General features: G+C 46.7%; 2 protein-coding genes across 2 annotated transcripts; one reads left to right on the top strand and one right to left on the bottom strand.

Annotated features, from left to right (window-relative positions):
- Positions 1–1,260: 1,260 nt before the first annotated feature.
- On the top strand, positions 1,261–14,112 carry LOC115775759 (7SK snRNA methylphosphate capping enzyme-like). The gene is made up of 8 exons (XM_030723264.1): positions 1,261–1,351; positions 4,534–4,944; positions 5,653–5,921; positions 9,965–10,262; positions 10,336–10,915; positions 10,991–11,203; positions 11,541–11,649; positions 13,638–14,112. The coding sequence occupies exons 2-8, from the start codon at positions 4,562–4,564 to the stop codon at positions 13,688–13,690; spliced, it is 1,905 nt and encodes a 634-aa protein (XP_030579124.1). The 5' UTR covers positions 1,261–1,351; positions 4,534–4,561; the 3' UTR covers positions 13,691–14,112.
- Positions 14,113–16,106: 1,994 nt separating this feature from the next.
- On the bottom strand, positions 16,107–23,638 carry LOC115775818 (uncharacterized). The gene is made up of 6 exons (XM_030723345.1): positions 23,569–23,638; positions 17,762–18,103; positions 17,489–17,590; positions 16,701–17,027; positions 16,338–16,628; positions 16,107–16,262 (listed from the first exon to the last, which is right to left on the bottom strand). Exons 1-6 carry the CDS (start codon positions 23,603–23,605, stop codon positions 16,189–16,191), a joined length of 1,173 nt encoding a protein of 390 aa, XP_030579205.1. The 5' UTR covers positions 23,606–23,638; the 3' UTR covers positions 16,107–16,188.
- Positions 23,639–27,651: the final 4,013 nt, after the last annotated feature.

Here is a 27,651-nt window from a genome sequence, read left to right as displayed (position 1 = left end):
TCAAAAAAAAAAGAAATGTGCTTTATCTGATTAATAAATCCAGCTGTGGGTCAAACATGAACCTCTGGAAGGAGCCCAGTGAGGTCATCCTGCTGCGGTCCCCACACCTGCCTGCAGCAGCGAGAAGAGAGGAAACACCAGGAGCTGACGCAGCAGCTACACCTGAGACAGGTGAGCTGTCACACAGTCATCACAGCAGGAGTCACTGACCCCACCCACACAGCTGATGTTACTACACTCACAGAAACACACCTGAACGTGTCAGAGCTGATCATTTAAACCCTTTTAAGTCGTCGCTGCTGCTGTGTAACATGATAAACTACACGTATGTGGCAGCAAACGTGTTAACATCACTGTGCTGTGAGCTCTTTTTCCCTCAGCTTTACCTCTCAGGACCTCCTGTGCCCTAAGTTTCTGTGAGCAGCAAAATCTTCACATATTTACTGATACTGAAACTTGTCCATCTTTCATCTGAATTATTCATGTGGCCACGCATGCTGGGGAGCTAATGGGGAGTTTGGGAGGTTTTCCCTCCTGCAGAACAAAACTGAGGGGATAAAATGCCCTCTCCAGGCCGAGTTTACGCTCCCTCTGACAAACAGAGGCGTTAAACTCAGACGTCTCCTGGTGATACTTTATCGAACACACTAACTCTGTGTGTTGGCAGCCGCAGCCGCCGGACACCGCCGATGAACCGTTACTTTTCGCAGTTACGCCACTTGTTTTCCGCTGAGCTCGTGTTTTCAGTCAGGCACCGCTTAGGACACCTCTCTCCTCGCTCCATTCTCCCGCCCTCTCTGAGCCGAGACCAATCAAGTTAGCGCTAGACCTGTGAAAGCCGTATCATTGGTCGCAAATAGGGGAAGGCGCGCGTACAACGCGGAAGGCGATTGGTCAACGCTGCGGTCGATCACGAGGTCCCTGCGCTGACCTATAAGAGTGCGGGCTCGGGTGTGTGAGCACGGTGAGGGCAGTTAGCAGTCAGCAGCTAGTGTCAGTTAAGGCTAGGGTTACAAGTGGAGGCACGAGCCGTCACAGAGCACGCGCACACTGATACACGCACGCACATGCACTGGCAGCTGGGTGCGGGCCGTGTCCGCACGTAGAGCGGGTTTCAGGCTGGGTTTCGGGGCTTGTTTACCTCCGGAGGGGCGTGCTAGGCGGCTAGTTGCACGAGCTAACTGTTTGTTTCTGGGCGTTTGAATTATTCATGAGGGAGCGCCGGGATTGGCTGAGCGAGTGCCGGGGGCGGGGTTAAGACGGGGTTTCCTTGGGGTTTGGGGGCGCGCGCGCACACACACACACACCCTCACTCAGAGGGTGAAGTCCAGACGGAGCTCTGCAGGACTCGGTAAGTATGATCGATCCATCAGTGATTGGTTATTGATCCATGACGTTTGGCTGCTTGTGTGTGAGTGAAGGCTTTAATGAAGTAATCGGATTATTACAGTAATCAGATTACTGCAGGACCATGGTACTGTTTTTTAGCAACTTTTCTATGGTGTTTTCAAAATAAGAGTCTCGACTTGAAAGTCTGGGTTCTCCAATCAGAGGAAACTCTTCACAGTGCTTTTACTTTAAAGCACCAGAAAGTTGAGCTTCCCTGAGGGGTCACAGTGTGGGTGGGGGTATTGTTCCAGTCTCTATACTGTAACCCTTGGACCCCTCCAGGGTCTCAGCTCCTTGCTCCCAGGAGGCCCACTTTCACTCTGACTGGCTGACTTCTGGAAGCCTGCTGAGGGGCACAGACAAAATCAGTTTTTGGTAGCAGATTTAATCGCTTCACTGGATCACAGGTTCCCACGTGTCCTTCAGCTGAGAGGTTGAGAGGGCTGGACCTGTGAGGGGAGCAAGGGTGGATATACTGGAGCTGCCAGGCAGGATGAGAAGATCTCAGAGGAGGTTCATGGATGTAGTGAAGGAGAACATGCAGAGGGTGGATGTGACAGAGGAAGATGCTGGGATAGGGGGAGATGGAGGCAGATGATCCCTAAAGAGAGCAGCAGAAAGAAGGAAGTTTTAACACACATTGATTTTACACACTTCTGATTGATGGTGAGGAGGAGGTGAAACTGATCGGTTTGTTGGGTGGAGAACACCACCCAAAGAAAGATAAAACTCAGGAGAAAGTTGAAAGTCTGCTTCCTGCTGGTATGGGGAAAGGTTAAATCAAAAGGATTCACCCTCGTTTGTGTGAGGTCTTATTAGAAGCATGTGACTCGGTTTGGTCAGGGCGAGGTTGTGGGTTAAGCTTTCTCTTTTTCCAGAATAACGGGGCTCGTTCTGCACACACTGCATCTGCTTCCTGTTGAGCTGTGTGATGTGCACGAGCAAACGAGGGCTGGTTACTCAGATTATTCGATGGGATGCAGCTGAGTTACAGCTGTGCCTTCATATCGCATCTCATTTTTTGGTGTTTTGGGAAAAAATTTGAAACTAGCAGCTAGAGCTGGGTGATATGTCGAATTTTTAGATAGATTAGATAGATATCGATAGATATTCATATATAAGATGGGACAATATTGTTTATATCGATGTAGTTTATGTGGCATTACAATCGTACTTGTAGCTCCTCCAGTTTGTCTCTGCACAGCTTCACCCTGCCCCGCCTCTCTCATGCAGGAAGTGACAGCATGGCAGTGTTCCCAACTTAGCGACTTTGTTGTTAGCTTTAGCAGCTTTTCAGGAGGAAACACCTGTACCAGATGGGCCAATCATAGCTGCAGCAGGCTGGGTGTAGTTGGAGGCACTCGTCAGGTTACAGTGTGCCTACAGCGCACATTTAACCCCCTTCAGCAGGGAGAGGAGACGGTTTCCTGACCTGCTTTATTTGATTGGAGCTCTCAAAGCTCCTGATGGTGCTTCCAGAGGTGCTGCAGAATCAGCATCCAGCGTCTCACGCCCCCCTGAGGTCAGGAGGTCAGAGGTTTACCCCTCACCGGCCTGATAACTAATTAGTCTAAACGATAAGCTGTTAAAGGTTTGAATCTCACGGAGGGCACGTGGTATCATCTTCCAGACGGTTTAAAGATGATCGAACTCAACTCTAAATGTGTGAAACTGCATCACAGTTTGATGCGCCTCGCTCAGTGTGGGCGTCTCCTTGTTGTCAGCGGTGTTTGAATTTAAGGTGTAGCTACACTGACCAGCACAGTTATAGCTGTCATCAGATCAGCTGCTGATCCCAGCCACAGCAGGAAATGCAGGAAAAATTCACAGCCCGACGGTGTCTGAGGATCGGACGACCGCTGGATGATCGCTGGATGATCGCTGGATGATCGCTGGATGATCGCTGGATGATCGTGGTGGCAGCGAACAGTTCAGGCGATCAGCCGCTGGCTGGATCTCTGCAGCACCGACATCCGGTTTACATTTTATTAGAAACAGGAAAAATCATTTAAAAAATATGTGTTAAGTGAGTTCAAACTAAATACAAGCTGAAGTTAAAACAGGTTTTGATACATAGTTTGAATATTGGAAAAAATTTAAAGAAGCAAAATTTAAAAAATAAAATTTAAAAAATAAATGTGAATATTTCACTCAGCCCTGCATCAGCCTGACCACTGGGCTCAGGATGGGCTCCAGCCCCTTAACTGGATAGGTGGAGGAAGGTGGATGTGTGGATGATTAGCTGTGATACAAAAAGATCTAATTATGGAAGGTCTGCAAATGAAAATAGTCGTTACTGAACTAGAGTAAAATGAAAGTAATTAAATCAGCTGAACAGTTTATTACTGGATGGAGCGACAGATGGACACTCACTCAGCTGTTTATGTAGATTAAAAAAGAAGGAGTAAAAAATAAACAGTAAAATAAATGAACAGAAATGCTGCTGAGCTGATGCTCACATTTATTAATGCACAGTAGCCTAATTATCTGACTGCACTTAAAACACATTGGATTCGGTTCCTGAGAAGAATTAATAAGATAAAGTTATAGCTCATGTCTAAATAAACTGAATACTGCAGTGTGCAGGGTGGATGTAGGCAGGGAGGATTCAGCAGTAAACCCACAGTGGTGTCAGTGTGAGCAGACAGGGTTACTGTTCGCTGCAGTGCAGCTTACACTGGTGTATTTTTCATTTTTATCGGGGTCCACATGAGACATTCTGCTATTTCCTCACAATAATAAAAGAAAACTTGCTTAAACATACCTTAAAATGGGAAAAGGAAAAATAGAAGCACAACTGAAAAGTCTAAAACTGAGCCGAACTAACGAGCTGCAGGTAGAGAAAGGAAAAATTCAGCGAGGATAAAAACACCATTAAAGGATGAACTGCAGCGTCCTGTCCGATAACCGCTCAGAGCCGACCCAGCTCCGTTATTAGATCCATACTTTTCCTGTCATTTTGAATTTTGGTGCTCAGCTGGTTTCCGGTTTTACTCGTTTAGTTTCTCTCTGAAGATGAGCTCCACATGAGCCCAGAAGATTTTCAGATTCAGGGTTTGTTAATTTTGGGATTATTAATCGATTGATTCTCATAGAGCTTCTGTTGAGCTCTTTGATCTGACTCCACCCCCTCTTCCTTTGCAGGTTGCTGTGATTGGCTGGAAGGTGGAAGATGATGTCAGTGGACAAAGAGGTCGTCCTCGCCCATGAGGCACCCATCAAAGTCAGCCCGGCCTTCTCTGCTGCCATTGACCTATCAGAGCAGCCACAGCTGGCTAAGCCCCTCCCCCTCATCCGGGCTAAAAATGGCCTCCAGGCACCTGATGACAGCCAGCCAGCCCTCCCTCCTCCTCCGCCGCCTCCTCCTTCAACCACTCAGCGAATGGGGAAGAGGCGTTACTCCATGGGCACTGGCTTCAAGGGGCTGGCCAAGCGCCGACGCCGGATCAATAGTGACAGCCAATCAGATCCCGTGCTGCCAAGTCACTTCCTTTTGGGCGGAAACATCTTTGACCCACTGAACCTGAACTCGCTGTTGGACGAAGACGTGAACAGGTGAGGCGATGGCGCTACTCACAGATTATTAATCGAGGAATTCAGGGATCTATTAAACGATCGCTGCAGTAATAAGAGGACCTGCTGGCTGTTCAGCAGCATGAAAAGCTACAGCATATACATTTATGTCTTCCATAGTCCATCATCCAATAATATAACAGGACCAAAGTATACCATAAAAACTAGGAATGTATGCGACTAGTCAACTAGACGATTAATCGTTGCTATTGTCATTAGTCGTACCAGGCGTACTAGTCGGTTAGCCTAATGGTTAAGGGTTTAATTGATGCCCAGTGCTGGTAAACGTTTGTTGTAAATGCAGCCCTCTGCCACCAGATGGAGCTGCAGCCCTGACATCATTATAGAAAAATGCCATAACTCAGTTTTTGAAGTTTTACAACGTAACCTGAAGCGCACCCCCGGAGAAACACCCTTCCTTCCCTGCATTTCCGGCTACTTCCCCCAAGTTTCTACATCCATGTTTGTGTTCCTGAATTATTGTTAAGCGGTGATGTTATTCAATACATTAAAATGTGTAGTGTACAGAAATACGCAGACAGTAGAAACTGTTCTGGGGGATGCAGAGTGAAGCCAGCATGGGCTTCAGGAGGAAGGAGTAATTCCAGAGTGCTGACCTTGAAGGTCCTGGAGACCAAATTGATCCCTGAATTCACTTCAGCCTTTATGGCCCTCCCCTCTCCTCCTCAGAGCAACCAATCAGGAGACGCCAAAATGCTCGCCCTTACCATCACGAGGCGAAGACCCCGTAGAGATCCTGGTCCCGCGTGACATCACTGACCCTCTGAACCTGAAGGGAGGGGGAGGAGACGGGGAGCATGGAAGAGGAGTCCTGCTGTCCCCTCTGAAGTCCAAGAGGAGGCACAGGAACAGACACCACAGAGGAGGAGGAGGAGATGGAGAAGGAGAGAAGGAGGTGGCAGCAGCTCCACTGTTTCCTCCCACAGGTGGATTCACAGGTGAGACATGTGCAGCTTTACTGACACCCAGTGGACGCAGCAGGAAACTGCAGTTTTATTCAGGGCTGCTGTGGAACATTAAAACCTCAGTAATCAGGGCCTGTCTCCAAAAATGTGGAATGTAGGTGATGATGAGGGGAAACAGCGTGCATCCCAGTTTGGATCCCATCATAGAGACTGTATCTGCTCCCAGACCAGCAAAAACTAGCAAAGAAACTATTTAACTGCAAAAACTTTAAAAAGAAACAACAGTACAGCCACAACAAAGCCAGACCTTCTTGTAATTTTAAGGTGGTCTTCAGAAATAGTTCTCGAGGCTTTCCAAAGGTCTTTAGAACTCTTTCTTTGGACATTGGCTGCTTTTTTTCCACTCTGTGACACCACTTCACTCTGACCTGTGACTCATTCAAGCATAAAAACGGCTCCAAACTAAATTAAAGCCGCAAGCGGCGATAATAGGCCCTCGCCGGCCGCCGCCCAGGTGCTGGTGCCAATTTGAACCCAGCTTTTCCAGCCGTGCCTATTTTAGCGGGGTTTTTTTTGCTGCCACATATGAAAAACTTTCTCAAAGAAAAAGATGCCATATTCTGGGCATCGCCATGGCAACACCTTACACATTACAGTATTTTCACCTGTAGGTTTTATGTTCAGGGAGATGTGGACAATGCGTGTACCAAATTTCAGGCATGTGTATGCATTTTTGAGAAAGCAAGGGTCATTTTTCCATCGCAGAAATTTCACATTTTTTCCCATAGGGATAAAATGGGGCAGTTTTGGCATCGTCATGGGAACAGCGTCCAAAATATGACATAGGTGTGATTGACTTTTTTGATCAGGCTGACATCAGCAATCTGTATACCAAATTTCATGTATTTCGGGCAAAGTAAGCAGAAACTTTAATATGGGGGATTTTTGGCTTTTTCCCATTACAATAAAATGGGGCATTTCGGGCTCCGCCATGGCAACGTGTTACAAAATAGAGCATGGGTGTGATTGGCTTTTTTGATGAGGATGACGTCAAGAATGTTGACACAAATTGTCATGCATTTCAGTGAAACTAAAATTGTGGACCTCCATACAAACTTTTGTTTGCTTCTGTAGGGGGCGCTATTGCACCTAGAAACTTGATTCCCTAATTGTGGGTTCAGGCCGGGTCAGTAAACAAGTTATTAAATTTTGAGGCTGATCGGCCAAAGATTGTGCGAACGAATGCACAAACAAAATTGCGGCGAGAGACAAAAACGAAGACCAAATTCACGCGGTTGCCATGCCAACACCGTTGAATATTCTATAAAACCTCGCACATCTTTTGATGCCCAACTTGTGAAGATGTTCCTGAGCGATTTTGGTGCCAGTCGGTTTAATGCCCTAGGACAAGTTAATTCAAGTACGAGGTGTGCAAAAATGCTGACTCTGCGCTTCACAAACTTCAATTCAAGATGGCCGACTTCCTGTTTGTTGTCCGGAGTTGGTGTAATATATTTTTTTGTTGGGTTTCACAAGATCTCCGTTTGATCCGAATTTCATGACTCTTGGGCTAACTTTACATGGCAAGGCCTCCCATAGGCGCAATGTATTTTGATTTTGACAGGGGGCGCAGTTGCACTGGTTTTTTGAGTTTTTTAATGGCGATATTAAAAAAAAAAATTTTTCACCGGTCCTGAATTTTGTGCAAAAATTGGTGCGTTTTCGTAAATGTTCAGGGGGTCAAATTTGCGATCATTTGCGGAAAAGAAAAATAATAATAATTAAAGCCGCAAGCGGCGATAATAGGCCCTCGCCGGCCGCCGCCCAAGCGCCGGTGCCGATTTGAACCGTGCTTTTCCGGCCGTGCCAGTTTTAGCGTTTTTTTTGGCTGCTACGTGTGAAATTTTGAAATGCATGAATTGTCTAACTCAACGAAAAAGATGCCATATTCTGGGCATCGCCATGGCAACGCCTTACACATTACAGTATTTTCACCTGTAGGTTTTATGTTCAGGGAGATGTGGACAATGCGTGTACCAAATTTCAGGCATTTGTATGCATTTTTGAGAAAGCAAGGGTCATTTTTCCATCGCAGAAATTTCACATTTTTTCCCATAGGGATAAAATGGGGCAGTTTTGGCATCGTCATGGGAACAGCGTCCAAAATATGACATAGGTGTGATTGACTTTTTTGATCAGGCTGACATCAGCAATCTGTGTACCAAATTTCATGTATTTCGGGCAAACTAAGCAGAAACTTTAGTATGGGGGATTTTTGGCTTTTTCCCATTACAATAAAATGGGGCATTTCGGGCTCCGCCATGGCAACGTGTTACAAAATAGAGCATGGGTGTGATTGGCTTTTTTGATGAGGATGACGTCAAGAATGTTGACACAAATTGTCATGCATTTCAGTGAAACTAAAATTGTGGACCTCCATACAAACTTTTGTTTGCTTCTGTAGGGGGCGCTATTGCACCTAGAAACTTGATTCCCTAATTGTGGGTTCAGGTCGGGTCAGTAAACAAGTTATTAAATTTTGAGGCTGATCGGCCAAAGATTGTGCGAACGAATGCACAAACAAAATTGCGGCGAGAGACAAAAACGAAGACCAAATTCACGCGGTTGCCATGCCAACACCGTTGAATATTCTATAAAACCTCGCACATCTTTTGATGCCCAACTTGTGAAGATGTTCCTGAGCGATTTTGGTGCCAGTCGGTTTAATGCCCTAGGACAAGTTAATTCAAGTACGAGGTGTGCAAAAATGCTGACTCTGCGCTTCACAAACTTCAATTCAAGATGGCCGACTTCCTGTTTGTTGTCCGGAGTTGGTGTAATATATTTTTTTGTTGGGTTTCACAAGATCTCCGTTTGATCCGAATTTCATGACTCTTGGGCTAACTTTACATGGCAAGGCCTCCCATAGGCGCAATGTATTTTGATTTTGACAGGGGGCGCAGTTGCACTGGTTTTTTGAGTTTTTTAATGGCGATATTAAAAAACAAAATTTTTCACCGGTCCTGAATTTTGTGCAAAAATTGGTGCGTTTTCGTAAATGTTCAGGGGGTCAAATTTGCGATCATTTGCGGAAAAGAAAAATAATAATAATAATAATGGAGAACGCCAACGATTCCAATAATGCGCCATTCCAGTCACCTTCATATATACATTTTCGGAAACGTCTCGACACGACCCACGTTGTCGTGAGGTCCATGGTCAATGACGAGCGCGTTGCGCTCGTCATTGACCCAATTTCATCGCGCAAGCTAGCTGATGACGCTAACGATTTCAATTATGGGCTGCTCCATTCACCCCCATATATACGTTTTCGAGAAGCGTTCGACCTGACCTACCTTGTTTGAGGGTCCGTTGTCAAAGTCGAGCGCTTCGCGCTCGACTTTGACCCTTTTTCATTTTTCGCGCGAGCGAATACAATAGGCTCCTCGCCGATCACTTCGTGAGGCTCGGGCCTAATAATAATGGAGAACGCCAACGATTCCAATAATGCGCCATTCCAGTCACCTTCATATATACGTTTTCGGAAACGTCTCGACACGACCCACGTTGTCGTGAGGTCCATGGTCAATTTCATCGCGCAAGCTAGCTCATGACGCTAACGATTTCAATTATGGGCTGCTCCATTCACCCCCATATATACGTTTTCGAGAAGCGTTCGACCTGACCTACCTTGTTTGAGGGTCCGTTGTCAAAGTCGAGCGCTTCGACTTTGACCCTTTTTCATTTTTCGCGCGAGCGAATACAATAGGCTCCTCGCCGATCCCTTCGGGAGGCTCGGGCCTAATAACAGCCCACTTACCAAAGGACTGGTTTAGATTTTATCTTTAGGCTCTTTGTTACGAACAGTCACAAAAACTCATCTCATTTCTTATTCCAGAATTAACATGTTCGAAAACATTTTTCTGTGACTTTTTATCATTGAAAAACGTGAGAACAACATTTTGGGGGTAATTCTTACTTTATTTTACATTAATAACAGCTGATGTTATACCTGTCAGTGCACCTGGGTGAAGTCTGGGTGGAGCTAAGTTGTCTAACAGTTTTGTTGCTTGCAGTACCGTTGTTGACCAGAGAAGGCAGCGTTCCTCCATCTCCTCTCCCATGTGAGCTCAACACGGCCATCACCTGTCGAGACGACGTGGCCCCGTACCCCATACTGCCCAGGAGACACACCCACCCTCCACCAGGCCCCACCCACAAACCTGGGACCCAGGGCGATGGGCGGCAACGGAGGCGGCGACGCACCACCTCGATGAGGTCAGCAGACGATGCTGGAAATGCCATCGTCACAGCAACCACGTCTCAGCCAACCAAATTCCAGACACCGCTGGTGGGAGGGGCTAAAGCCGGCAGGTGAGTGTGACACCTGAGTAATAAACTGTGTGATGATTGGATGTGTTTGTGACATCTGTTTCTCCTCCGGCAGGTGTGGAGGTCTTCAGATCGGTGCCGCTCACCCCCGAGAGAAGAAGAAGAAGGACAAACACCGCTACCAGTATGGCAACCACAGCTGTTACTATGGCTACCACGGTTTCTATGGAGATAAGTGGGAGGGGCGAGTCGGGGCAGAGGAAGATCCACGGCTCCGCCTCCTGGAAGCCGATTGGTTCAGAGACAAGACTGTTCTGGATGTGGGCTGTGGCACTGGTCACATGACACTGGCTGTCGCCCGGAGGTTCAACCCCACCCACATCCTGGGGGTGGAGCTAGACAAGCAACTGGTGCAGGCTGCCAAGCAGAACATCAGACACTTCCTGTCACATGAACTGGTGGTGGAGGAGAGAGGGAAGAGGGGAGAAATGGCAGCTCCGCCTCCTCCTCTTCCTCCCCAGCAGGAAGTGAAGGAGGAGCAGGCGGAGGTGATGGAGGAGTTCCAGAAGGCGCTCTCTCTCCTCTCCTTCCCCCTGTCTTTCAGGGTGAGTCGGGGTCCTCTCGCAGCTCCTCCCCTTCTCCTCCCTCAGTCTTCCTCCTCCTCCAGGTTCCCCAACAATGTCACCTTCATCCAGGTGAGTCCCACGCTCCATCAGACACTCAGTTCAGTGGCGTCCATGCAGTGCTCACCGCTGTGACTCCTCCCACAGGGCGACTATGTTGCAGAGCGGGAAGCTTGGCCTGGGCGGGGCCAGTATGATGTCATTATGTGTCTCAATGTAACCAAGTGGGTGCAGCTGCAGTCAGGTGACGCGGGTGTGGTCAGACTGTTCAAACGGGCCTATCAGAGTCTGTCGCCGGGCGGATTATTCATCCTGGAGCCACAGCCGTGGAGCAGCTACAGCCACAGCAAAAGAGCTTCGGTAACGCCCCGAAACATGAATGTAATCATACACAGTTACACTTCACCTCTGCCTGTTGGTGTGTTTTCTTCAGCAGCATCCGTCCCTAATTCATGGCCAAATTAATTATAGTAGAACAGTAAGCATTAATACTTTTAGTTGATGTATAAAGTTAAGAATAATAGAAAATATCAGTGCTCTTCATACACTGCATAAAATCCTTTAGGATGGATACTGCTGCACAGAGCATACAAACAGGAAGGGGGTGAATGGCTGTTGGCTTAACTGGATATAAATGTGTGTGTGCGTGTGTGTGTGTGTGCAGACAGTAAAAGGCTCGTTTCTGTGTTTTTTCCAGAAAACCACGTTCAGTCACCACAGGAGTTTGAGGCTCAGACCTGAACAGTTCACCTCCTACCTGACTGACAGTGTTGGCTTCAGCTCCTACAGACTCATCACACACACAGGTGAGGACACACACAGGTGTGCTCAGATGTTTCCACACATTCGTCATGGACATGACTGGTTTCTTTCGTTCTTCCAGGGTGGAGTTACTGTACAGCATACATCAAGTTTGCACACGTTTGAATTTATTTTGGATTTTCTTTCATCCATACAGGCTCACATATATACATGCACCCCCACTAATGTTTGGTTGAATGTTTGGTAGCCATCACCAAACTTGTGGAATAATTCTGGCTGGATATTTGAGTGCTCTTCATTAAAGTCATTAATGATGTATGCTGTACAGTCATTCCAGCCTGGGGAAAAAGCCCAGAGAAACCATTAAAGCCCCTCCTGACTCTGAAGCTCATGTCCATGATGAGGATGGAAACTTCTGATCACAGCTGTATGTGCAGGTTCACAGGAGACCACCACAGTGAGACATGTTTCATAAATATGCTAACTAAGCTAATGCTAACTAGCTCCATCACCAGGCTGTTTGGGAGCAACACACACACACACATATACACAGGTTCTTGCTAGGGTTTAATCCCGGGAGCCGGGATTCCCAGGAAATGCGATCAGAACCATTTCCCGTTTCCCGGAAAACCTTAAGACGGGAAACCGGGAAAAAAGTCGCGCGAAAGAAAAGAAAAGAAAAAAAATCTTCAGAATGTTAAATTGAAGGAAATATTGAGAGAAGGGTTCGTTTAATGCGAAAAACATTTCTCTTCATTTCAGGCACGTTCAGCCTTCATCTCAAGCGTTTTAATAGAGGTATTACACAGTTGTACTTTTTTCCTCTTTAATTTGTTGAAATCGTAGGCAATGTGTTTACCCTAAGGTATTTTGTATTATATAATTTTATATTATTATATATTGTTATATTGCATTATATAGCCTATAAAATATGCCTGCCCTGAACAATAAAGAAATATCTGTTTAACTTCGAGTGTTTCTTTTCCTCGTTTGCAGCCGCTTACTAACAATCATGAATTAGGATACGGGCCTAATGTGTGAAGAAAGTATCATGAAATAGATACCTTAACATATTTCGCTTTTAAAATGGAGTTGAGTAAAATGTATATGTTTTAGGCTATAAGGATTGGCCAGTTTTTCAAAAGACGATTCACAGCGAACCTACTTTAACCCTCAGACACGGTGTTATAAATTTGCTGTTGCCAGAATGGCAATGACCAAGTCGTAGTGCATTACTCAAGGCCCTGTGTTATGTCATATTACAGTGCAGTACGGTAGTAACTACAGTTGACTACAGCGTTCCACTGGTGGAACGGTGTGCACAACAGTGCAAGTAGCTGAGCCTTTATCAATGCTGTGGAGATGAACCGTATTGTTTTGCACCAGCAATTGTAAAATATCTTGGTATAATTCCATGTACAATGCAGGAATATTTGAATTATATTTGTTAAGGGAGTGTTGAGGAACGATACAACACCGCGTAGCTCGAGCACTCGAATGCCGAGATGTAGGTTTTATTGCATTAATCAAGCCAACACTGCCCCCTACTGGGCATAACAGGACATAGCTGGAAAGCTACCTCTACAATATCAAAATAGGTTAAGGCCGACACAGGCTAATTAAAATAAAATTTTAAAAAAGTTTTTCCCGGGATTCCCGGGAAATGGCTCGTCTTTTCCCGGGATTTGATTCATGTCATTTTCAGGAAAAATATTAAACCCTAGTTCTTGCTAATCAGGACCATCTGAATAAAATCCTCAAGTTTTTCTCACCAAAACTGCAGCTCAGACGTCTCGGACCGTCTGTTGGTGCCATTAACCGCACCATCGGGGTGGCTGTAGAGCAGGTCACCTACTAATTGGAGGGTTGGTGGTTCGATCCCTGGCTGCTCTAGTCAGGCCAGATACTGACCCCAAGTTGCTCTCTGATGCAGCCGTCCAAGTCTGAATGTGTGAATGTTAGATAGAAAGCACTTAGATGTAGAAAATGTACCGCTGTTTGTGTGATCTGAGCTGTGTGCTTGTGTTCCCAGGTAACCAGCGGCCGATCTACCTGTTCCATAAAGGCTCCACCCTAAAAAAATGACCTCACACCTGCTTCATTTTTTTTGTTTCTATGGAAGTGGCTTTAAAACTGTGACTGAACAAGCTGATTGGATGGGTTTTTATGATGTCACACAGCAGAGGAACAAAAACTGGAAGCTGATTGGACAGCAGGACTGCTCTTGTGGACATGATTGGTTGATGATAGGTATCAATATCCACCTGAACAAGTCACATGATGTTTCCGACTAATGACATTTACCCACACAGAAGGAGGAAGTGATGTCACGTTTCTGATGTGGGGATTAAACTGGTTATTGATCAGATCGATCGGAGTGTTCACAGACTGTTAAGGTGATTAAAACACGATGGAAAAACTGCATTTCTATTGGTCACTTGTTACAGGAAGTGACCTGTCTTTTCAAAATATAATTTTCTTCTCACTTTGTTTCCTTTTCAAAATAAAACTGAATCTTTGAATTAAAACTGATCATTAGTTTCTTCAGTTTTTATTAATTAAAAGCTTCAGGTTACCAAGGTGACGTGACCCCCTTCAAATGAGGGCCCAATCAACTCCCAGGGTTCCTGTAGATCCATAAAGTCTTAAAAGGCAGCAGTCCTGAATCTGTGTTTGACAGGCTCGTGCACAGTTGTAGAAAACAAGTTCACCTTCAGGTGAACGTGGTGACAATTCATGTCGAAGAAAGCGAAGGAATTTTACTGCTGAAGAAACTAAAACAATCATGTCTGAGGTGGAAGCAAGAAAAGGCAGAGCAGCGGTTTCTCAGACTGGAGCTGCAACAATAGAAGCAGTTAATGCATCCTGTGAGACAGACTGTGGCTCAGGTAAAAAGAAATGCTTTGAGATACAAAGTAAAAGGAATGGAAACAAAGTAAACAGGTGAAGGACAAGTGCCAGCTCGGGGCAGTTTCTCTGTAATTCAACCCGTATAACATTTACATGTATTCATGAAAAAAATATTTAAAACCATTTAAATTTTTTGGTGCCTTCATGTTGGAATGGGGAAGGACACGCCCTCCACCTCATGCACCTGTCTGTCAGACATGCAGTCCACATCTCAAAGCAGCAGGAAGCTGGTCCGTGTGACTGCGTCCTGTCTGAGCAGGTGATCCAAACCTTGCTGCCTCAACTGGATTCACCGAAACACACAGAGCAGCCATTAAAGATATTTATGCATGTAGTCCTGCCGTTCCCGGACTTCCTGCAGCAGCATGAGTGATGTTTGCCATGACGCTCGCTCTCATCTTTCAGAAACCATTTGGATTTTTCTGACACAACAAACTCAGGTACTTAGGGTAATGGAAAACACGTGTGTGCAATTGTGTTAAAGTGTGTTTGCTTTGGAAAAAATGTACACAGTGTTTAGTACTTGTATACATTAGAGATGGTATTGAAATTTCATTCTTTATGCTCAGCATAACTGAACTGTTCCTGATGCAACCCTCCTCATTCACACAGGCACCAGAAGATCACCGGCTTGTGTCAGGTATTTGTCTGAAGGCTGCCTCACAGATGTGTTTCAGTCTATGCAAACATGCTCCGGTGCAGTCCTCCAAAACCAGCCCAAAACTCACCAAGGATGAAGCTCTGTGTGGGTCGCACACTGATTGGCTGACAGGTGGAGCGGGAGAGGGAAGGAAGGGACAGCTGACTTCACCGGGAATGGGAGGAGCACGAAAAACCTAAAGGAGCATAAACTCCAGTCTGAGAGGCATCAGTGCACACCTACTGCTTTTAACACTCTGTGTGCTCGAGCTTCACTCTGCAGTAGGAACAAGAGCAGCACACAGACCACATGCTTTGGACACCACCTCCTTTAAAACACCCACCCAGGAGATCATTAATAACACTGATGCTAAGATCGGTCTTCCAGCCTGCTGTGAATGTGACTTTGGAGACCAAACTGAGCCCTGGATACACTTTAAACTTTGGGCTCTTCCTCTCGCCTCCTCAGAGCGACCAATCAGGAGACACCAAAGTTTTGGCCCATGCTGTCATGGGGTGACGACTCTGTAGAGAATCTGGTGCCTCACCTCTTCCTTCCTGTTGTTTCTGTTTGTTCCCAGTGTTACCAAGTGGCTGCTCGTAGGGTTGTTGCCTGATTGTGATGGATCTGCAGGGTATTCACCTCAAAGGGCTCATGAAAACCAACAGGTGCTGCTCTCAGTACCCTAATGGAGGTTTCTGGCACAGCTTCACCTACCTTCAAAGGTCTGAAGAGGCTCCAGCAGCACCTGCAGTGTGAAGAACCAGTCGTGTGTGTTTCAGCCTGTGGTTTTTGTCAGGGTCACAGTGAATGAACACAGATGAAACACTTCAACTAGACGAGCAGGAGAAAACGGATGGATGGCGGAACAATCACACACATCACAATCAAAGTATTAAAAAGCATCATTTAATGTTTCCAGTACAGAGAAGTTATATAATAAAACACATTTCATCTGCTACATCATATTTATGTGTTCATATCTCTGTCATCACACTGACTCCACTCTGACATCACTGATCACTAATCAAAATCAAACTGATTGATCGGCCATCAGAGGAGTCGGATCAGCGGAGCTGCTTCTGTTCCTGATGTCCTGAAGTTTCCCTGCAGAGGAGACGACACAGTCAGACACACAATAACAAACTGAAAACACACAAAGAGCTGAAAACAAACACACACCTTTAACTATCAGCAGCACTGTCTTCCATCCAATGATGTTTCCCTTGCTCCGGGCCACACAGCTGTACCTCCCACTGTCTCTCTCTGTGGGCTGATCCAGGGTCAGACTGAGGTCTCCGGTTCTCAGCAGGTCTGCTTTCATCTTGGCTCGCTCTCTGTAGTCCTGGTCCTCTTTGTCAGGATTGGCAGAACTGTGCCACCACTCCACCTCAGTGTCTTCAGGCAGGTGAGCTGTGGTTTTGAAGGGCAGCCGGACAGACTCCGCCCCCTTCTCCACCTCCACCTGGGGGACTGAGAGGACAACACACACAGCATGAGCTGTGACTACAGCACTGACCTCTGACCTGTAACTACAGCACTGACCTCTGACAGTGAGCAGCATTTCTTTCTTCATCAGGATGTTTCCCTCCCTGCTGTAGACGGTGCAGGTGTAGGTGTTGGTGTCTTTGTCTCGGGGGTGTTTCAGGGTCAGACTGAGGTCTCCAATTCTCAGCAGGTTTCTCTTCATCTTGGTCCTCTCTCTGTAAAGCTGGTCCTGTTCTCCAGGCTGGTCAGAGCCGCTCTGATACACGTGGACCTTCCTGTTCTCTCTGTCCTTCCACTCCACTTCAGCATCTCCAGGCAGGTGAACTGTGGTTTTGCAGAGCAGCTGGACAGACTCCACCCCTGAATCCACCTCCACCTTGTAAACTGAGAGGACAAAAAAGCACAACATGATGCCCTAATGGTCACATGACCTCCCTGTCTCATCTTCATCTTCTAGTAAATTCATCACAGCCAGGATTTCTTTGTGTTTGCTGGTTAGACAAAGCCTTGGCCTCAGTCAGCGGTAACAAGAATGATGATGGTGTTTATCAGCTTTTCCACATTCAGACATGAACACACACTAACAGGGATTCATGAAGAGCTGCATTTTCACACAGGTCACTGTTAGTGGTTCAGATTGACAGAGAGGCTCAGTGTGAGCACTGCTCAGCTCTGCTCTCGGTAAAATCAGCCTCAGGGAGGAGCAGGAAGGGACTCTGATGATCGAGTGTGTGAGACAGCTGTGAGACAATTACAGACTCGCTCTGCTAACATCTGCTAACATCTGCTAACATCTCCCCTCCCAAACATGAAGCCACAGCAGGCAGAAGACAGGAGAGACTCACCGGATGTGAAATAGTGGCGGAAATGAAATAAAAGACCTCCAGAAACAACGAGAACCAGACCCAGGAGAACCAGGAGAGCTGTGGCCCAGGATGGAAACGGTTCTGTGGAGAAACCCAAGAACAACATGACCTTTGACCTCTGCCCAAATGTAGCTAATAGAAGAATTATATTTCAGATGTTAGCATGTTCATTCTGACAATATTACAATAAAGTTGAGTTTAATCTCAGAGGGGATTGATGGCTCTACAGCAGGCACAGGGTTTGTTGTTGACCTTTGACCTGTAGCTGTACATCTCTCAGTCTCCACGCTCCTCTAGATGATCTGATGGAGCAGGTGTAGGTGCCGCTGTCAGACAGTTGGAGGTCGGTCAGCTTCAGGCTGAGGTCTCCAGTCTCCAGAGCGTCAGTCTTCATGGATGTTCGGCCGCTGTAACGCTGGTTCTGCTCCTTCAGCTCGTCTCCTCGCAGCTGACGCTGGTGGACGGTCGGAGGACTGAGGTCGGAGCGGCTCCACACCACCGAGGGGCCACCCAATTCAAACGTGGGAAACTCACAGGGCAGCAGGACGAACGGCTCCCCCTCGTACAGCTCCACAGCTGAGGCATGCTGGGAAACTGAGGACACACAGGCAGAGACTCCACGTGACACTCTGAGATAAAGATCAAATTCAGACTCACTTTAAAACTCACAAAAACAAACAACAAAAGAGAGGCAACAAACACAAAGACTTCAGGTGTGTTTGCAGGTAAAACAGGAACATAAATGTGTGGTTTAAATCCACCAATCACAGAGCTCCATCAGTGTGTACACTATATATTATACGCCTCTCTTGCACTGACAATAATCCCACATATCCTCAAATCCTCCACCATCATCCCCGTACCTAAGAAACCAGGTGCATCCACCCTGAATGACTTCAGTCCAGTGACGCTCACACCAATCACCACGAAACGTCTGGAAAAGCTGGTGCTCAAACATCTCAACTCCATGATGCCAAAAACTGTCGACCCTCTTCAATTTGACTATCGTCCAAACAGATCAGTGGATGATGCAGTAACCACCCCTCCACCACACCCTCCAACACCTGGACCACAGCAGAACGTATGTCAGGATGCTTTTCCTCAACTACACCTCTGTCTTCAATACCATCCGACCAGGAAAGCTGACTGGAAAACTGTCCGGCCTGGGGTCCCGACCGCCACCTGCAACTGGGTTCTGGATTTCCTCACATTCAGACCGCAGGTTGTAAGGATGGGAGGAAGGGTCTCAGCACCGGATCACCACAGGGCTGCTGCCTCTTCACCCTATACACCCACAACTGTGTATCCAACATGGACAACACCATCATCATCAAATACGCTGATGACACCATCCTGGGCCTCACCAAGGGTGGGGACGAGACCGGGTACATATTGAATGCTGGTCATTCAAGATGGCGGCGCGCATAGTCGCAGCGGCTCAGTGCTCTCCTTTTCGGTGCTCTGTGAAATTGTGTATGTTGTTATGTGTGCTTCAACTGTGGCTCAACACATCACCATTATGTCGGGCGGACATTATAACATACAGACGGCACGAACTCCTACATATAGGAGCACAAAGTGAGCAGGCGGTTATGGCTGACTTCCTCCACTCTCACAACATCCCGGTGGACATCGCCAGACCACCTGGCTCTTTGTGGTTCATCATCCCTGTGAGGGGGGGTCGCAGACGGAGACGGCGCAGAGAAAGGAGGCAGAAAAGAGGCGGCAGAGCTGGCGTTTTGGAGAGGCTACGTAAACGGCCTCATAGACCTCCGTTACCCAGTGTTTTCCTCGCCAATGTAAGATCACTCCCGAATAAAATGGATGAGTTGAGACTGCTGGTGGCTACAAACAGGACCGTGAAGGACTGCTGCGTTTTGCTCTTCACTGAGACCTGGCTTCATTCATCCATTCCTGATGCAGCCATCGAGCTAGCCGGCAGGACAACGCACCGGCATGACAGAATGCGGACCTCCGGTAAGAGCAGAGGAGGGGGTGTGTGCTTGTATGTAAACAACAGCTGGTGTACAGACAGTATGACTGTGAACAGCCACTGCTCTCCGGACCTGGAGTACATGACTGTTAAATGCAGGCCCATCTATCTGCCCCGTGAGTTTACAGCTGTTTTGATCACTGTTGTTTATCTTCCCCCTGATGCTAATGCTAACTCGGCTGTTAGTCTCTTACATGACACGGTTTGCAGTCAACAGAGCAGATATCCTGAGGCTGTACACATCATTGCAGGAGACTTTAACCATGTCGATTTAAAGACTGTTCTACCCAAGTTCCATCAGCATGTTAAATGCCCTACAAGAGGGAACAGCACACTGGATAAAGTCTACTCTAACATCAAGCTGGGTTTCAGGGCTGTGCCACTGCCACATCTGGGCCAGTCAGACCATCTGTCCCTGCTTATGATTCCAGCATACACCCCCCTCAGCAAAACTGCTCTTTCTACATCTAAGACTGTTCAGACCTGGCCTGAAGGTGCCTCTCAACAGCTGCAGGACTGCTTTGAAACAACTGACTGGGACGTATTCAAGCACCAGGACCTGGAGCAGTATACCTCGGCTGTTCTGGACTACATCAAGTTCTGCACCGACACTGTAACTGTGGACAAGAATATCCGGGTTTTTCCAAATAGAAAGCCATGGATGAATGGAAAGGTGCAGAGCTTACTCAGAGAAAGGAACATCGCCTTCAGAGCTGGTGATGGGGCGCTTTACAGCGCTGCCAGAGCCAACCTGAAGAGGGGCATCAGGGAGGCCAAGGCTGTGTATAAGAGGAGGATTGAGGACTGTTTCCAGAGCCACGACTTCAGGCAGGTGTGGCAAGGGGTTCGGCATATTTTGAACTACAAACCCAGCCTGTTAGTTGATCAGCGTAACATCAATCTGGCAGAGGAGCTGAACAGCTTCTTTGCACGCTTTGAGGTACAGCAATCAGAGACAGCCATCCAACATCCATCAGTAGGCAGCAGCAGCATCCTCAGGCTGCAAGAGCAAGAGGTGAGGCGTATGCTGGAAACTGTGAACCCCAGGAAAGCTGTGGGGCCCGATGGTGTCTCTGGACGGATACTGAAGGTCTGTGCGGCTCAGCTGGCTGGTATTTTTACCAGCATTTTTAACCAGTCCCTGAGCCAGGCTGCTGTCCCTTCCTGCCTGAAGTCCTCCATTATCGTCCCCATCCCCAAGAAGAACACTATCAGAGGTTTGAATGACTACAGGCCAGTAGCACTCACACCAATTGTTATGAAGTGCTTTGAAAAGCTTGTCCGGGCTCACGTCATCTCCAGTCTCTCTCCCAGACTAGACCCCCACCAGTTTGCCTACAGAGCCAACCGGTCCACAGAGGACGCCATTGCCACGGCCCTCCACTCTGCCTTCTCTCACCTGGAGCAGGGGGGGAACTACGCTCGGCTGCTCTTTGTGGACTTCAGCTCGGCGTTTAACACCATCCTTCCTGGCAGACTGGTGACTAAACTGTCAGATCTGGGGATACCATGCTCCACCTGTCTTTGGATCAAGGACTTCCTGACAGACCGTTCCCAGAGGGTAAGAGTAGGTCCCCACCTCTCTTCAGCCATCAGCCTCAGCACCGGCTCTCCACAGGGCTGTGTGCTGAGTCCCCTACTCTTCACCCTCTACACACATGACTGCACCTCCATACATGCCAGTAACTGCATCATTAAGTTTGCGGATGACACCACTGTGGTGGGGCTCATATCAGGCGGGGATGAGTCAGCATACCGGGACGAGGTGCAGCGGCTGTCAAGGTGGTGCAGTGAGAATAACTTGATCCTGAACACCACTAAGACAAAGGAGATGGTAGTAGACTTTAGGAGGACAACACATGTCATTCAACCTCTGTTCATCGAGGGGGATGAAGTGGAGCTGGTTTCAGATTTTAGGTTCCTGGGAGTACATCTGCAGGATGATTTGACCTGGAGTATCAATATGACCAGCATTGTCAGGAAGGCCCAACAGAGACTGCATTTCCTGAGGGTTCTTAGGAGCAACTATCTGACCCAGAATCTGCTGGTGTCCTTCTACCGTTGCTGTGTAGAGAGCATCCTGACCTACTGTCTGTGCGTGTGGTTCAACAGCTGCACAGCAGCAGACAGGAAAACACTCCAGCGAATCATCAACACGGCTCAAAAGATCATAGGCTGTCCCCTGCCCTCCCTCCAGGAACTGTTCAATGCCTGCTGCCAGAGGAGGGCACAGAACATCCTCCAGGACCCCTCACACCCTGGACACTCCTTGTTTCAGCTACTGCCATCAGGCAGACGTTTCAGGACAATGAAGGCCAGAACAAACAGACTGAGGAACAGCTTTTATGCCAGGGCTATCATTGAACTGAACTCTGTGTGGTTTGGACAGTGATGTGGGGTGGTAGTGCTGACTGTGTGCGTGCGTTGGTGTGTGTATTGGGGCTAGATTCGTCTTAATTTACTATTGTGCACTGTATTTTAGTAATCATTTTTATCACTCATATTTTTATTATTTTATTATTTATTGTCTGAGGCACCTAGAAAGGAATGCATTTTAAATTTCGTTGTGCAACTTCTGTGTACAATGACAATAAAGATTCTGATTCTGATTCTGATTCTACAGGGCGGTGGTCGACAGCACACTTTCTTACTGAGAGGAAAACAACCTCATCCTCAATGTAGAAAATACTGCAGAGATCATCACTGACTTCAGGAAGAAAGCCCCTCAACTGCACCCCCTCACCATCAGGGGCACCGAAGTGCAGAGAGTAGACAGCCACAAGTTCCTTGACCTTCACGTATCATCTGACCTGAGCTGGTCTGCAAACACTGCAGCCACTGTGACAAAGGCTCAGAAGCAGCTGCACTTCATCAGGTTGCTCAGGAAGGCTGGGCGGAGCTGCCGCCCCCTCACACAAGCCTACAGAGGCCTGGTGGAGAGCATCCTCACCACTGGCATCTCAGTGTGGTATGACAACAGCACTCAGGCTGAGAGGAAGGCTCTGCAGAGAGTCATGAAAACTGCTGAAAACATTATCAGGACTAAACTCCCAACAGTGGAAACAAGTTACACACAACGATGCATAAAGAGGGCACAGCACATCATCAGAGACCCACACCACCCCGCCCACTTTCTCCTCACGCCCAAACACACAGCAGACAGCATCATCACACTCAGGACCAGATTCTGTAAAAGCTTCTTCTTCCCTGCCACAGTCAGACTGATGGATCCCAGAGCTCAGAGTGAAGGACCGTTCACAGCCAAACTCCACTGTGCAACATTCCTCACACAGCTAAAACCTGATGTGCAACATTTTATTTATTAAAATAACACTCACTGGTGCAATATCTGTCTGATCTACGCAAGCAACTTACATGTGTACAGTATCCACTGTGTTTGTAACACTAAGCGTGCAATAACCGCTGTCAGTCTCCATTAACCTGGCACTCTGTAATATATATTTATTAATAGCACCGGATAAGAAATCATCTTTTTCCAACTTGAGTAACTGTTTATATATTTTTGTATATATATTTATGCGTATATTATTATTTTTTTCACTACTTCACTACTCAAAAGCTCTGCACAACAATTCTTAGGTACCCAAACCTTACATGTGAGTACAAATGGCAAATAAAGTCTTGAATCTCGAATCTCACAGCAGAGGGTTGACTGCACTTCTTTACACGACCACTAGATGTCTCCCTGCTCCGTGTTTGTCACTGATTCCAACAATAATCAGAGCCTGCTGAGCCTGGAAGCAGACAGGACATCCTGATGATCCGTATGGGAAACACACACACACACACACACACACACACACACACACACACACACACACACACACACACACACACACACACACACAGAGAGAGCAGCTGAGTGCAACATGAGCTCCTCTGAAGAAGAACGCAGTGATTTCAGAGTGAGCTGCTTTGGGTTGTTAGTTTGATGTGAATCAGAATCCAGTGTTTGATGGAAATCTCCTCCTTCTGCTTCAACACATCAAACAGAGAGATGGAAGAAAAGCTGCTGATGAGAGCAGAGAGAGGAAGGAGATCTTACCGTGCACGAGGATCACAAACACCACCAACATCTTCATGGTCCTCTGTCAGCAGCTCTCACTGTGATCATCTGCTGACACTCTCACACTGCTCAGAGTTCAGCTTCACACTCTGTTAGAATGAAGTCCAGCCGGCCACACAGCACTTCTTAGGAAAGAGGAGGAGCTTCAGTTTCCTCATAGTTTCACACCTGAGTGCTCCATAGATGTTTCCATGCAGATAACAGGTCCTGTGTTTCCTCTACAGAAAGCAACAAATCAGAACAATCATCAAGTAAAGCAACTTTAATAACTGCTGGTATTTGTTTAGACTTATGCTCCAGTTGATCTTTCTGAGTTAACTTCAGTAGTTACTTCCTCCAAACCAGCAACATGTTTATTAGATCCCATTCCTACTAGACTGTTCAAAGAAGTCTTTACAATTATTGATGCTTCAATCTTAAAAATGATCAATCAGTCTTTATTAGTTGGCTATGTACCACAGGCCTTCAGGGTGGCTGTAATTAAACCTCTACTTAAAAAGCCATCACTGACCCAGCTGTCTTAGCTAATTATAGGCCAATCTCCAACCTTCCTTTTCTCTCAAAGACTCTTGAAAGAGTCGTTGTAAAACAGCTAACTGATCATCTGCAGAGGAACGGTTTATTTGAAGAGTTTCAGTCAGAATTCATCACAGTACAGAAACAGCATTAGTGAAGGTTACAAATGATCTTCTTACAGCCTCTGACAGTGGACTCATCTCTGTTCTTGTCCTGTTGGACCTCAGTGCAGCTTTGATACCACATGGTGTATGTTTTAGGTTAAGTCCCTCTCCTGGGACAGAGTCATTCAGCTGCTTCAGATGATCCCACTGCTCAAAAACAAACTGAAGGTCTGATCTGGATCAGAGCCAGCACTGATCATGTGATCTGCTCTGAATAAGATTCATTTCTTTCTTTTGAACAGCTTTGACCCAGCCTGAATCAGTGTGTCCACAGAGGGGAGGGCAGGCAGGTCAGCCTGCTTCATCCACCAGAATAAGAGCTGATGCAGAGAGGAAGCACAAATACTGTAAAACATGTCAGATCGGGAGAACCCTGAGGTTCCAGCCTGCAGAACGTGTCCACGTTGCCACATGGAGGCTCTCTGTATGCAAACACAGACACAACTGCAGGACCATAAAGAAGCATCTGCAGGTGAAATGATCTGTTTTGAGGGACTGGCAGTGGCTGAGTACCTAAAACTGTGGCAACGGGAAAGTCAGAGCTGCTGTGTGACTGCACGGTGAGGCTCATCAGTGCTTCTCAACACTTTGCAGAAGCTCCGTCTGAGGGTATGAAAAAGTCTGCTCACATTATAACATCATTATAATAGAATACATGAGAGAGTCTCTATGGATGAAGCAGTAAACAGTCACTGGTGGAGGGCGGAGACTCAAGAGTGCAGCTTAGTTTAAATGTAGTTACTGTGATCATGTGACTGAGCTTCTCACTCCTTTATCTTCACTGAAAACCTTGTGCTGTCGTTTTGGCTCCTCATCTCTGTAGCCGGAGTCTCAGTTCACACAGCTCTGGGTTGTAGGTGCGGGTGATTCTGGAGGTGTACTGGGTTAGTGTACACACTGACTGACCCACACTGACTGTCCTTCCCACACAGGAACCTTCCCAGTCCCTCCCTCTACTATCATTTCTGCATGCATGTAACCAGGGGTGAAAGTAGTTTTAAATTCATGCCAGTAATATGACAAAAACACACACACACACACACACATATATATATATATATATATATATATATATATATATATGTGTGTGTGTGTGTGTGTGTGTGTGTGTGTGTAAGTATATATAAGTATATATATATATATATATATATATATATATATATATATATTGTAACGTTGTAAACACACTTCCACAGTCGGCGATATTCACAACAAAGGTCGTCTTTATTAGCAGAAAAACGGCTGCTGTAGGCAGTGGCGGTCCTAGCCTGTTTGGCGCCCTGGGCGAGCATCCCCGCCGGCGCCCCCCCCCCCCACACACACACACACACACACACAATAGCGATCGCCGCACTACTACACTTGGGGGGGTAATGAGCGACTGCTGTGTGGTGTATGTAGCTTTCTGCCATGGTCTGACAGACAGGCTTTAACAGAAGGTCCCCCCACCATCACAGGCACACTCAGAATTTCTTTTAAATTTCCATCCATCCATCCATTCGCTTCCGCTTATCCTGGTCAGGGTCGCGGGGGGGCTGGAGCCTATCCCAGCTGTCATAGGGCGAGAGGCAGGGTACACCCTGAACAGGTCGCCAGCCTGTCACAGGGCCTTCTTTTAAATTTTTATTTGAAAAAACATGGAAGAAACTGAAATATTACACAGCTTCTGCTTACCTTTATCTTTGCTTGTTTCTCCTCTTCTTCTTTTCTCTTTTTCCTAAACTGTGCACCTGATGGCTTTGACCTTTTCCTTTCCATCTGCCACAATTCGCCACCACCACCGCCATCCCCAGGGTTGTCAGATCTGACTGACAGTTGCCAGCCCAACACAACAAAACCTCCACTGAAACTCATGTTAATAGCACCAGGTGTGATATATATTTAAATATACAAGCTTTGGGTAACTTGTTAAAATTTTGGCTGCTTTTCACCATATTTGGTAGGTTTTTAGGAAGTTTTTATTGTAAAATTATATATCTATATAATTTTATAATTATATAGAAATATCTATATAATATTCCACCCCAATGTGTTCACAAGCTGCCCAATCTGGCAACACTGCGCCATCCACCAACATTTGTCCAAACTGTCTAGATTCGTATTTGTGTTATTTTTTTTATCAGGATTCGGGTTCACACAAATACTGTGATTTAATGACCATATTTACAGTATTATAAATGAAATTGGCTTTGTGTTCTATCAGTTGTGTGCATCTAATTTTATTAGACGCACAGATTCATTCTGTGGAACATGGGAGGAAAAAAAAAAAAAAAAGAGTCAGTTTTGCATATCTCGCAAAAGTTTTGCGAGATCCTGAGTTACTTTTGCGAGATCTCGCAAAACTTTTCAATATTAGGACATACACTTCGCGTTAATCTTGATATGGCAGTGTCCGTGAGGATGAAAGGTTTGGCGAGAGACTGCCAGCAAAAGTCGCCTTTATTTATAATTCAGCGGTTACTGTTGGCTGTAACCAGGCCCAAACTGTACAGGCATGAATGAATGAACCCGGCTGACAGTCTCACTCTCACGCCATCACTGCTTCACTCGACTCGCACCCCAGGCTGAGAGGAGAAGGGGGCGGGGCAGCGCTGTGTGTGTGACGATCGAGTGAAGCAGTGACAGCGAGACAGAGAGAGAATCCCCCGCCTGCCCTTTTTCTTCTGTTACAACCTGTCTGACCATGGCAGAAAGCTACATGCAATACACAGCAAGCAGAGGGCGCCCATTATCCCACAAGTGGAGCAGTGCGGTAGGCGTTGCTGCGGCGATCGCAATGCGTTGGGGGGAGGGGGGCGGTCATGCCGCCCTAGATGAAATGCCGCCCTGGGCGGCTGCCCATGTCGCCCATATCAGAAACCGCCACTGGCTGTAGGCCACAGCCACGCCAACCACAACTACAACAGCGGAACAGCAACACACACACACAGGCAAGCTCTCGGTCTTTTCTCTCTCTCCATGCTGCCTTCACGAACCTCCCGAACAGTCCGAAATCCCACAACATCAACACGCTCTCTAACTAAGAGAATCGCTACAATATATATACATAGAGAGAGAGAGAGAGAGATTTTTAAAGAGATATGTGGCCAAGACGGCAGCAGAAATCAGAACAAATATAACATTACACTCTATAAAGATATTTTAAGTGACCAAAGAGAACTGGATTTATTATAATGTACGTGCAATATTGCAGAGTCATAAACATACTTGAATAACAGGTCAGTTCTTCATTTTATATCTAAGCCTTTTATAAATCCTACTGACTACACTCTATTCACCAATATAAGCAAAGACATTACACATAAAAGCACATAGAAACATCAACAATCACTTTCTGGCACAACACAGAATCTTTTAGTGGTACGCAGTACCGGACCGTACC

The sequence above is a fragment of the Archocentrus centrarchus genome, unplaced genomic scaffold (assembly GCF_007364275.1).
Source record: "Archocentrus centrarchus isolate MPI-CPG fArcCen1 unplaced genomic scaffold, fArcCen1 scaffold_24_ctg1, whole genome shotgun sequence".
Classification (NCBI taxonomy): domain Eukaryota; kingdom Metazoa; phylum Chordata; class Actinopteri; order Cichliformes; family Cichlidae; genus Archocentrus; species Archocentrus centrarchus.
Note: the sequence above shows the minus strand (reverse complement) of the source record. Positions and strands in the feature narration are given on the sequence as shown.

Bases quoted from the DNA above. Each gene is read 5' to 3' on its own strand.
- LOC115775759 (XM_030723264.1), top strand. From the start codon at position 4,562: ATGATGTCAGTGGACAAAGAGGTCGTCCTCGCCCATGAGGCACCCATC. The intron at 4,945-5,652 runs GTGAGGCGATGG...TCTCCTCCTCAG, and splicing joins TTGGACGAAGACGTGAACAG to AGCAACCAATCAGGAGACGC. The intron at 10,263-10,335 runs GTGAGTGTGACA...CTCCTCCGGCAG, and splicing joins GGAGGGGCTAAAGCCGGCAG to GTGTGGAGGTCTTCAGATCG.
- LOC115775818 (XM_030723345.1), bottom strand. From the start codon at position 23,605: ATGAAGATGTTGGTGGTGTTTGTGATCCTCGTGCACG. The intron at 17,591-17,761 runs GTCAACAACAAA...GTTTCTCCACAG, and splicing joins TGTACAGCTACAGGTCAAAG to AACCGTTTCCATCCTGGGCC. The intron at 16,263-16,337 runs GTGTGTGTTTGT...TCTCCTCTGCAG, and splicing joins AGTGCTGCTGATAGTTAAAG to GGAAACTTCAGGACATCAGG.